Raw genomic sequence first — 12,412 nt, forward strand, 5'->3', positions numbered from 1 at the left:
TTCTCAGGTAAGTCTAGTTCATCTTTATATACAGAAGCAAAAACTTAAATTTTATGAGCTGAAAAAAAAATCCAGAATTGAAATATAAGTAATACTTTAGATAAGTTTTACCTTTTCAAATGTCCCCAAATAAAATAGAACCTATGCAGAGACATCTGGACATCTACACTAAATGTAGGGGCAAATTAGGAGGTATTAATAACAATATAAAACTTTAAAACTTAAGGAAATTTGAAAATAATTTTAGTCACATAAATGTTGGTGGGTCTTTTCTAGTCAACTCCTAACTTTACCAGATAAGAGAGTGGTAAACCAGGGCCTCCCTGGTGGTGCAAGGAGTTAAGATGCAACCTCTGAAGCTATCTGCAGCCACTGCAGCACGAGTTCAATCCCCAGCCAGGGAGCCGCCCACATGGCGCAGCAGACTTCTCCTGACTGGCCCACTGCTCCCCTCAGCAGTGTATTTCAGTCAATCTGCCTGTTCTGTTCCCCACTCTGTCTCTGGTGAATCCTCTCACCCCCCACACCTCTGGCCTGTACCCCAGTTCTTGTATGCATAAATAAATAAATCTTTAAAAAAGAGAGTGGTAAACCTAGAAAAACAAAATAATTCGGCTAGAAGCAATGAAGAAAATGTTTATGAGCCAGACCTTGTTTCTGATACAGTGTTCTTTCCACAACAGAGATAGCACCTCACACATACTCTTCATCCCCAACCAGCCACATTCTGTTTAATTATAGTCTCCTTTTCAATGAAAGAACAATTACAAATATACCAGGATAAAAACACGAAATAATGGCCTCCTAGGTTTTGTAAATAGAAATCCACAAAGATATATGGGAAAGAGAACTGTTAGTAGTAAATAATGAAAGCCAGTAAATGCAGGAATTATTTTTATCTAGATTTACTACAAAAGGTTTACCTGAGAAAATGTTTCCTTTTTGTCTTCAAGTAAAGACTGAGGTGCTGATAGAAAATCATTTTTCTCACAGCTCTCCTGGCTGATGAGCATGTCCGCATAGTTGGGCTGTGGGAAGATCAGGTGACTCTTCCGTGAATCTGCAGTGAGGGAGACCTCCTGGGAATAGGTCTGCAGGAAAGCCTGTACCCCATCCATACCCACAAAATGAGATGCAGGCAAGCCAGCCAATCCACCTTCTGAAGCCTGGAGCAGACGAGATGTATGCCAGTGCCTGAGTCTGAGTGCCATCAGTATGATGATAAAGGCGAGGAAGACACAGGAGACCACAGCCACGGCCACCACCAGGTACAGAGTGAGACCAGAGCCATCAGAGTCAGTGGAGGGTTCCAGGCTATCTAGGTCTGCCAGGACGTCTGGGATGCTGTCCGCCACGGCCACGGTGAGTGTCACGGTGGCCGAGAGGGGGGGCTGGCCGTGGTCCTGGACCACCACCACCAGGCTCTGCTTGAGCGCATCTCTGTCCAGCAGGGCCCGCGCAGTGCGCACCTCGCCCGTGTGCAGCCCCACTGAGAAGAGCCCTGGCTCGCTGGCCTTGAGCAGGCGGTAGGACAGCCAGGCGTTCTGGCCTGAGTCTCTGTCCACCGCCACCACCTTGGTCACCAGGTAGCCAGGCTCTGCAGAGCGGGGTGCCAGCTCCACGCCTGTGGAACCATCTGTGGGAACGGCAGGGTACAGGATCTCAGGTGTGTTGTCATTCTGGTCCAGCACAAATATGCTCAGTGACATGTTGCTGCTGAGTGGTGGATCTCCACTGTCAAGTGCCATCACTGTCATTTTTAGGTCCCGGAACTGCTCATAGTCAAAAGATCGCAGTGCATACAAGATGCCAGTGTCTGCATTGATGGAGACATAGGTGGACAGAGGTGCCCCCCAGATGGTATCCTCTGCCAGGGAGTAAGTGACTTGTGCATTCTCATTGCTGTCAGCATCATGAGCTGCCACAGAGAAGATGGAGGCTCCCCTGGGGTTGTTTTCTGGAATGTAGGTAGAGTAGGAGTCCTGGGGGAAGACAGGGGGGTTGTCATTGATATCTGTCACTTGTAGTGAAATATGCATTTCAGTAGACAGAGCTGGAGTTCCCTGATCTGTTGCTATTACTGTGATGTTGTACCTGGAGGTAAGTTCTCTGTCCAATGCTCTTTCTGTCACCAAACGGTAATAATTATCAACTGATTTTTCTAATTTAAAGGGTAGATTTCCAGGAATGGAACATGTAATGTGACCATTGTCTCCAGAGTCCTGGTCATGCACACTGATAAGAGCAATTATTGCTCCAGGAGGGAAGTTTTCTGGGACTGCAGTGGTGATAGAGGAGATGGTGACCTCTGGTGCATTGTCATTTATGTCCAGAACTTTGATCAGCACCTTAGCTCTGGCCATGAGGCCTGCACCATCCTGAGCTTGAATTTCCATTGGATAGGTTTTGTATTCTTCAAAATCCAAAGGTTCTTTATTTGATAGTTCCCCTGTGTGAGCATCCAAATGAAATATTTGGGCCACTCTGTGGTCTATATTGTGAAATGAGTATGTTACTTCCCCATTGGGTCCTTCATCTGGGTCAGTGGCTTTTACCACCAGTAGCTGAGTGCCCAGTGGTACATTCTCTAGTACACTCAAGTGGTACTGTGCTTGAGTAAATGCTGGAGGGTTATCATTTACATCCACAACCCAAATGCGAATGCGGAGGGTTCCAGAATGGACTGGATTTCCCCCATCCGAGGCGGTGAGAATAAGGTGGTGGACAGCTTCTTCTTCCCTATCCAGGGGACTCTGCAGCACCATCTCTGGGGTTTGGGTTCCATCAGCGCCTTGCTGCACATCCAGGTAGAAATGAGGGTTGGAGCTGAGCTGGTAGCTCTGGAGGGAATTCACACCCACGTCAAGGTCTTGGCCCAAAGGCAGAGGGATCCTGGTACCCGGAGTGGTTATTTCATTCATTTTAAACTCTATTTCCTCTAACTGGAATTGGGGCGTGTTGTCATTAATATCAATTATTTCCACTTGGACAGGAAAAAGCTTCATTTTATCCTCTACCAAGATGTTAAAATCTACCAGGCACCGCGCGCTCTGAGCGCAGAGCTCCTCCCGGTCTATCCTGCCCGCGGTGACCAAGCTGCCGCTCCCCGGGTTCAGAGCAAAAAGCTGCGTCCTACCTCTGGAGACGATGCGGGCTCCGCGCTCCGCCAGCTCCTGTGGTTGTAGCCCCAGGTCTTTAGCGATGCTGCCCACGAAGAAACCTCTGTCTGTCTCTTCTGGCACAGAGTACAGGATCTTCCCTGCTTGGGCTTCCAATGACAGCTCCAGAAAAAGGCACAGCAGGACCAGCTCGCGGCAGCCGGGCAGCTTCGCCCAAATCGCCATTGCTCTCGAGCTTCGTAGTTTTCTCCCAGCCGGGTACCAAGGGTATTGTTTCTCTGTTTTCGTTTTTTGATTTTTTTTTTTTTCTGAGCCTAAATCATGAGAATTTTCAGGAGCATTCAGAGCGGAGAGTCGTCCAGAGGTAGGATCTGGGAAGCCTCAGGAAGACTGTTTTCAATCTGGCGGAGATGAAGGTTCTAAGCTTTTTTCCCCTTCCCTGGTCTTTTTCTCGTGGTGTTTGTGCGCGCTGCCTGTATCTCCCAGCTGGTGAATAGCGGCGCCCAGAGTCTTTAACCAGTTACTGCACTCCTAGATAATAATTTCTCTTCATTAATCTGATCGCTGTCCTTACACCTTAGTTTATTGTTAAGGAAAAATTAAGCCTTCTAGCATACATGTATGAAAAAGGATAAACTACTATGTTCATTGAGCTAATCATATGTAAATGTTGCTAAATTGTAATATACAGGAGAATCCCAAAGCTGTCAAGCTACCTGCTTTCCCTGCTGTTATTCAGGGAATATCACAAAGGAGACAAAATCACCCCTCCACTTTTTGTAGTATATCTTGACCAGACCACATTGAAGAGCAACTGCCCATTTGACCAAAAGGTGAAAAAAAGAAAAGGGAAAACCAAACTTTTAGAATGTAAGCTAGATTTTTTTTTTTTTAAATTGGAATGTTCCATTTCCTTTCCACTGTGTCTTGAATATTTATCAGAGACCGGGCTTCCCTGGTGGTGCAAGGGATTAAGCACTGCACTATGAAGCAATCCGCTGCCTCTGCAGCACGAGTTCGATCCCCGGCCGGCCAGGGAGCAACACACATGGGGCAGCAGACCTCCCCTGTCTTGCCCGCTGCTCCCCTCAGCAGTGTACTTTGGTCCATCTGCCCGTTCTGTTCCCCACTCTGTCTCTGGTAAACCTTCTCACTCCCCATCCCCATCTCTGGTCTGTACCGCAGCTCTTGTATGATAAATAAATAAATCTTAAAAAAATATTTATCAGGGGTCTCTCCGGTGGCGCAGCGGTTGAGGCTGCCCGCAGCCTGTGCAGCGCCGGTTTGATACCCGGCTGCCGGGCGAAGGTCCCACATGGCGCACAGACCTCTCCTGCCACCCGCTGCTCCCCTCAGCAGTGTACTTCGGTCCTTCTGCCTGCTCTGCTCCCCGCTCTGGCTCTGGTGAATTCTCTCGCCCTCCTGTGCTTCTGACTGTGCCCAGTGCTTGTATAAATAAATAAATAAATCTTTAAAAAAATTATCAGAAACTTTGAAATTTTGAAGGATGTGTTTTACCCCATCATTATTTTTCCTCTTTTCCTCAAGTGTCTATGTATTATGTGGATCTTAAAAAAACCTTTCACCCAAAGGGAATACATTTTTAATAACATTGGGAGCTTGGAATTTCACGGGAAAAAACATCAAATGAATAGATAGTTTATATTTCAAATTTAAGAGGCATAAGAAAGTGTGGTTATTCTTCAGAACTGACAAAGGAAAGGGCCACATCTTTATTTTTAGGCAGGCTATCATATAGAATATGTGTTCTCTTACAATCACAATATTTTCCTCCAAGAGAAATTGTTTTCCTTAAACACAGTAGTGGGAATTCAAAGCTAGATTGCATTCCTTCTGTTATTTATTGCAAAATTAGTAAAAGGTTACTATATAAATTGTCTCATGCTTAGAGCAATTTATCTTTACCCAGAAGTTAAGGATTAATGTTCTCTGCACTCAAGAGGTTGAAATTTTCAGAAAGAAGTTCAGCCAGGTATTGACTACCAACCTATGAATACCATAGCTAAAGAGATCCCAGAAAATGAGGAAAGAAAGGAAAAAACAAAAGATGATAGAATTTAAAGAGAATTTATGTTTTTGCATAGCCAAATCAATAGTTTCTCCAACTCTCAAAGACATGTAAATAGAGCCCAAGGGCAGAAACTTAAAGATGCAGTGAATCTCTTTCAATATTGCAAGGAAAGGATTCTTTAGCGGGAAACAACTTTTCAGAACATACATTAATAGGCACCAACTGCTCCTCAAAGGAATTATCTGGACTAATGAAACAAATCAAAGTATACATAAAAACTAGAAAGTTAACCTGTAGAGCTCTTCCCATCCCAACAAAACCCAAACAGGAATGATATTTATGGAATAACAGTGAAAACTCACATGCAAACAATGTGATATTTAAGCCTTCATGCTGGTACTATGAAGAATTTCCAGTTGAAAGATGTTTCTTGAATAACTACAATTAAGTTAAATTAAGATTTTGCCATTTCTGAAGGCACGTATAGATTGTAGAAAGAGGGCAACTCTCACAGAAGTGGCCCAGAGACCAGGCAGAAGCAGGGCTGGAGGAGAGTCACAGATGCAGGCCGTGACCAGAGTCACTGCGAGGAGGGAGAGCACAGAGATCAGGGCCACCATCAGGTAAACCTGAAAGACAATTAGGCATTGTGCTCCAGACGACAGTGTCCAGGTGGCCGGGCTGTAGCATGTGCCGTGGCATTGAAGAAGGCCTTGACTTCGGGCTACAGCTCTCAGCATAGTACCCGCTGTGCTTTTTCACTGCAGTTGTCGACCAACACAGGAAGGTGAAGGCTAACACTGAACCCAGTCCAATCCTGACTGGAGGGCAGCTCAAAGGTAGGTTGCCGTTAACCCCATTGTGTCCTGTGCCCACCCACACATCAGATGACAGCTCCCGTGGTGCCAGATCACCTTTCACAAATCAAGAGGCATGGGGTCCAAAGTCCAGGTCTGAAGCACTAAAAGGGTGATGGAGGCTCTGGGAAGTGTTCCCAGTATCCTGGACCATTTAGAAGGTTTGTTGGACAACCAGAGCATTTTCTATTGACATGGGGTGATATTTAGGGTGATGCTTGCACTGGAGGAAAGGGACAGCTTGTTTTTGTCAATGATTCTGTTGACAATATAGTTCAGGGTCTACTCTTAGAATTCTATCTGCCAATAATTTACAAAAAATTATATAGTAATTCTTAGAGGTTAATCATTGGCAGTGTGTATATTACTCTGCACAATATTTTTGTCTCTCTGTTTAAGCAAATTTCAGTTCTGATGTTTTGGTTAGGGCAACCATAGTTCTAACTCTAATAGGACTAGACACCCAGTGGAGTCATCTGTTCTGCATTATTCCCAATCTCCATTCCAACCAGGATTCTGAAATGGACCCTTAAATTCCCTCCAGTCTTCTCCTCTACAACCTGATTCAAGTTCCCCTTCAAAATCAAAGATGACACTGTCATTATTGGTGGGAAGATATATTCTGTAAAATGATGCAGAAACTGTAGGAAAACTTTCCCTTAAAGGTATCATCTAGGTCAATGCAGATCACCTGAAGCATGCAGAGGAAAAGATGGACAGCTGATCCTCCCGCAGTGGACTCTGCTGTACTCCTGTGGCTTGGTATGGGAAGACTGACATTGACACCTTGCTCTGGCTGTTCTGCTGCCTCCTCATCACTAAGTGGTAGTAGTCCTGTTCCTGGTCCGAACATAGATTTGTGATAACAAACAGGTATTTACTGCCCTCTGCTTTATTTCACTTGGGAATGGGCAATGGGACAGGGAGATGATTATTGAAACTTATCTGACAAATTTGCAGACTTGCCTGCAGTGTTCAAATCTACTGTGGTTTAAGAGTAAACTTTGCTCCTGTTGTTTTTCAGATTTTTCAAAACCAAGTGTGTACTGAAAGCCATGTTATTTCTATAAAGGATGAAAAGAGTACTAAACAAAACATTTATAGGATTTTCAGCAAAGGTTTCAGATTTAAAGGGGCCAAAGGTGTTCTTTTGTTTAGCTACGAGAGCTATCCTGTCATTCTCGACTTCGTCCCTGCTCTCTTCGCGGCCAGTAAAGAGAGGCTTCACTCACCCGTGATTCTGGTCACCGAGACGCAGATCTCGGTCGAGATCCCCCATTTTCAAAGCCTTGGCGGTCTCTTTCCGAGTCTTATACCACATTGCTGTGTAGTTACCAGGCTGAACAAAGAGCAAGGAGAGAAAAAGCACTTCCTGCACTGGGCGTCCTTGCCTGTCAGGGACTTCTTCCTGTCTTCTCAATGCAGAGCTTCTCAGATCCAAACACATCTCCCTAGGGTGGCTCCGGAATCACAAAGGTGCTCTGAGAAAAAAGGCAGCGCCTTCCTCGGCGTCATTCAACATCTTGAGGTTCCTGGCTCAGGTATTTGGAACAGATTGCGGGCTTTGTCTTCTGCTGTGTTTCTCAAAAGTCTGCAGGGATGGCGGCGTCAGAATAGCAGTGGCTTGCTTTGCTTCACTCTAACCACCGGTATGACGGACAGCGGCACCCAGAGGTCCAGTATGATACTACCGAATGCTGTCTCTGAAAGTCCGCCGAGTCTGTATTTGCTTTATTCCTGCGTCTTATTTTATAATACCAGCTGGTTTAGTACAAAGGCTGCAAGTCATTCTTTCTTTCTGACAACACAGTAATCAAATGGTCTTGCACAAAGTTTAAACCAAAGGTTTTAATTTATTGAAAGTCTCACGGACTTAAAGTAAGAATTCTCACAGAATTTTCCCACTAGACATTTCCTTTGAAGTCTCTACACCACTGAAGCGTCTTTTTCTAAAAAGGTTTTACTTAAGAAATTATTCATTGTAAAGAGAATTTTGCTGCACAAAAAGAAATGCTCATCGCAAATTCTGCCATATTAAAGAAAATTTCACTATAAAAGATACTGATAAAAATTAAAATCACCATAAAAATATATATATTTGGTGTCTATCAACACTTTAAAAAATATATACTTTTTTCTTGTAAAATATACACGTAAATTTTATCAGCTTAATCATTTGGAAGCTTACAGTTGAGTGGTATTAAGTATATTCAACCATCACTACTACTCATCTCCAGAACGCTTTTCACTTTGTAAAACTGAAACCATTAAATAATAACTCTTCTTTCTCCCTTCTCTCCAGTCCCTGACAAACAGCATCCTACTTTGTTTCTGTGATTACGGGCATTCAAAATAACTTAAGTGGAATTACATAGTATCTGTCTTTTTGTGACTGGATTATTTTACATAGCATAAAACCCTCTAGGTCTATCCCTGTTTTAACATATAGCAGAATTCCCTTTCTTTTCAAGATTGAGCAATATTTCATTGTATAATTATATACTACATTTTACTTATTTATCTGTTGAAGGACACTTGGGTTTCTTCTTTTATGTAGTGGGAATAGTGCTGTTATGAACATGGGTATACAAGTATCTCTTTGAGATCTTGCTTTTCAGTTCTTTTGGGTATATACCCAGAACTGGGTTGATAGATCATGTAGTAATTCTATTTCTAGATTTTTTAGGAATCACCATACTTTTTCTCCTACAGCCACTGTACCATTTTATGCTTCCACCAACATACACGGGGTGTCAATATTTCACAACTCCGCCAAACTTTGTTATTTTCTGTTTATTTGTTTTGATAGTAGTCATCTAATGGGTATGGGGTAATATCAAATTGTATTTTTTGATTTGTATTTCCCTGGAGATTTGTCATAATGAATGTCTTTTCATGTGATTACTGGCCATTTATACACACATACGTGTGTGTGTGTGTGAATTACATTCACACTATTATAATGAGATTTCTCATAGATACCTTTCATGGGGCTCTTTCATGAATATGATTACCTTCACAGACTGAATATGTGTGCCCACCCCACGCAAATTGCTATGTTGAAATCTAATCCCTAATGCGATAGTATTTGGAGGTAGGACTTCAGGTGATTAGGTCATAAGGGTAAAGGCCATAAGAGTGATAATAGTGCCCTTGTAAAAGAGGTTGTAGAGAGATCCCTTACCCCCTCTACCATATGTTGGTTATAGAGAAGAGACTGCCATCTGTGAACCAGAAGACTTTTCTCACCAGATACCAAATTTTCTGGCACCTTTATCTCAGACTTCTGAGACTTCAGAATGGAGAAATTAATTTCCGTTGTTTATAAGTCACCCATTTTATGGCATTTTATTACAACACCCCAAAAGATTAAGATAGTGGCTCATGCCCTTTCCTGTCTTCTGACACTTCCTTTTAAACACTTCCTTTCCTTCCCTCTGACACATAAAGTAATTCGGGTGTCTACCCTCCACTTACTTAAAGGGAAGCTGAAACCTTCTCATAGCTATAGTAAGTCTGATAGATCAGCAATCTATCCGTAATGGTACTCTTTTTTTTTTTAAAGATTTATTTTTATTTATTTATACATGCACCGGGTACAGTCAGAAGCGTGGGAGGGTGAGAGGATTCACCAGAGCCAGAGAAGGGAGCAGAGCAGGCAGAAGGACCGAAGTACACTGCTGAGGGGAGCAGCGGGCGGCAGGAGAGGTCTGCGCACCATGCGGGACCCTCCTCTGGTGGCCAGGGAGCAGCCGGGGATCGAACCGGCGCTACAGAGGCCGCAGGCAGCTTCGCAACCCAGCGCTCAGCCGCTGCACCACCGGGGAGGCCCAGTAATGGTACTCTTATACCTCTTGTATTTAGTTAAGAATATAGGTTTAAAATAATAAGCTTAACCTTGGTTTCTTAACCTTGGTACTATTTTGAACCAAATAATTCCTTTTTGTGGGAGGTTGCTCTGTGTATTGTAGGCCAGCATCTCTGGCCTCTACCCACTAGATGCCAGTAGACCCCACCCCTACAGTTGTGACAATCAAAAATGTGTGCAGGCATTACTAAATGTCATCTCCTTCCCACCATTTTGAAAATCACAGGCTTAAAGTAGTCCCCTGGTGACTATTATTGAGGCATGGTGAATACATGGCCTAAACTGGTCCAACCAGATTGAAAGAGAGACTTGGGTTAGGGGGAGCCACACTCTAAACTTACCATGGACAAAGAAGGAAGTTCCCTGGTTATTGCTAGCAGGTTTCTTGTGGCCACACACTTTGAAAGTTTACAAGGAGATGAGGGCAACACTGTAAGAATAATAGAGAGAAGTATAAATATATGCTCATACTCCAAAATTAAGGCAAGAAAAACAATTTGTGCCAGGCCAGGAGTCTATCATGCCTAGGGATAGCCTTATAATCCCATAACTGCACTGTCCAGCAACTGTCCACCAACCAACCCCGTGCCAGTGAGGACCTGAAATGTGGTTAGTGCAAACTGAGATGTGCTGTAAGTGTAGGATATACACCAGGTTAAATACAAAAGTAAGAATGTAAAATATGTTAATAATTTCTACATTGATTACATGTTGAAATATTTTGGCTTATAAGCATATAAAATGTTAAGGAAATTAGTTTCACTTGGTTTTTGCTATTTTAATATAGCTACTAGAGAATTTAATAATTTAATATCATATATATATATAGATTTCATCTGTAGCTCACATTAAATTTCTATTGGAAAGAGCTACTCTAAACCTCTGGTTTTTGAACCTTAAAAAAAATAAACCTCTGGTTTTTGAGATAAAGGAAAACGATTTTTCTTGTTTAAACCAGTATAAATTAGGTTGGTCTTTTTTTTCTATAGAAAGGACTCTACTTGATAAAAGAGACTGAAACATTTTAGTTAACCAGCTTTTTACTATTCATATACTTACACAGCAGTACACAAGTGCACTTTTTTTTTTTTTAAAGATTTATTTATTTATTTATACAAGCACTGGGTACAGTCAGAAGCGCGGGAGGGTGAGAGAATTCACCAGAGCCAGAGCGGGGAGCAGAGCAGGCAGAAGGACCGAAGTACACTGCTGAGGGGAGCAGCAGAAGGACCAAAGTACACTGCTGAGGGGAGCAGCAGGCGGCAGGAGAGGTCTGTGCGCCATGAGGGACCCTCCTCCAGTGGCCGGGTAGCAGCTAGGGATCGAACTGGCGCTGCAGAGGCTGAAGGCAGCTTCGCAACCCAGCGCTCAACCACTGCGCCACCAGGGAGGCCCACAAGTGCACTTTTGAGGGGATGTTTGCTATTTCCTCACCCCTATTATTTTCTGTCTCTACACTGTAAGCAGGGCTTCTCTCATCACCCATAATTTTTTAATCTCCACTGTATATAAGAAACTGGAAAGTATATTAAAGGGAATTTTCTTTTTTAAAGATTTATTTATTTATTTATATAAGCACTGGGTACAGTCAGAAGTGCGGGAGGGTGAGAGAATTCACCAGAGCCAGAGCAGGGAACAGAACAGGCAGACTGATGAAGTACATTGCTGAGGGGAGCAGCGGGCGGCAGGAGAGGTCTGCTGTGCCATGTGGGACCCTCGCCCTGCGGCCGGTGCTCGAAGCAGTGCTGCAGTGGCTGTGGGCAGCTCAACTGTTGCGCCACCAGGAAGGCCCTTAAAGGGAATTTGCAAACACAACATTAACCTCATTGTGATACTCTTATCACAGGTGGGAAGTCTACAGAGGGCATTACCACACTAGGAAATTTCCTGCTCTCTCCAAGTCTCTGGTTCAGTAGTATCACAGATAGTCCATGGAACAACCATGAGAACATTCATCAGTTCTGATTTTTTCTGTAAGTCTGATGAATTTCATTAAAAAACAATTGGATTTATCAATGGACATTAAGGTAATAGTGATATGGTAGAGACCTTAGTGTAATTTCCCCTCAAAAAAAATTTAGAAAATATGTTAAACTCAAAAGCAGAAATTCTTTTTCAGGACTGAAGGAGGTAGACCCTTTAGAGGAAACTTCAACTGATCCTTTTAATTATCTCTGACAACCTTCCACTCAAAGGTTTACTAACTAAAATACGTCACAATATTTGCAAATAATAACTGCCTAAGATTTATCTTAAGTTACTTTCTATGACAAGGATATTTAAACATCCTAAAATGCACATGCAAGTACAATGCAAAGCAATATTTAGGCTAATTTTATGTATAAGCCTGGCTTCACATTTTATGTTGTTAAATGAAGCATTATGCAGAGGCTAGTGTGTTAAACTCTTATATATGTAAAAAGTAAAATCAGGTATATTTAAGGGACAAGCACATTGAAAAAACTTGATCTATGCAAACAAGATATAGATTGCACTTGAAATTATAGCTAAATCAGGGGCCTCCCTGGTGGCGCAA

General features: G+C 42.9%; 1 protein-coding gene across 1 annotated transcript in view; it reads right to left on the reverse strand.

The window, feature by feature from the left end:
- Positions 1-10,254, reverse strand: part of LOC119243347 (protocadherin gamma-C4) — a 177,396-nt gene extending 167,142 nt beyond the window's left edge. The window contains exons 1-2 of the mRNA XM_037509117.2: positions 10,218-10,254; positions 924-3,650 (exon numbers count right to left, since the gene is read on the reverse strand). Of these exons, the coding sequence (XP_037365014.2) occupies positions 924-3,344 (2,421 nt within the window). The 5' untranslated portion in view covers positions 3,345-3,650; positions 10,218-10,254. The remainder of the gene's footprint in view (positions 1-923; positions 3,651-10,217) is intronic.
- Positions 10,255-12,412: the final 2,158 nt, after the last annotated feature.

The sequence above is a fragment of the Talpa occidentalis genome, unplaced genomic scaffold (genome assembly GCF_014898055.3).
Source record: "Talpa occidentalis isolate TD23 unplaced genomic scaffold, MPIMG_talOcc4v2.1 talOcc4.13, whole genome shotgun sequence".
NCBI lineage: Eukaryota > Metazoa > Chordata > Mammalia > Eulipotyphla > Talpidae > Talpa > Talpa occidentalis.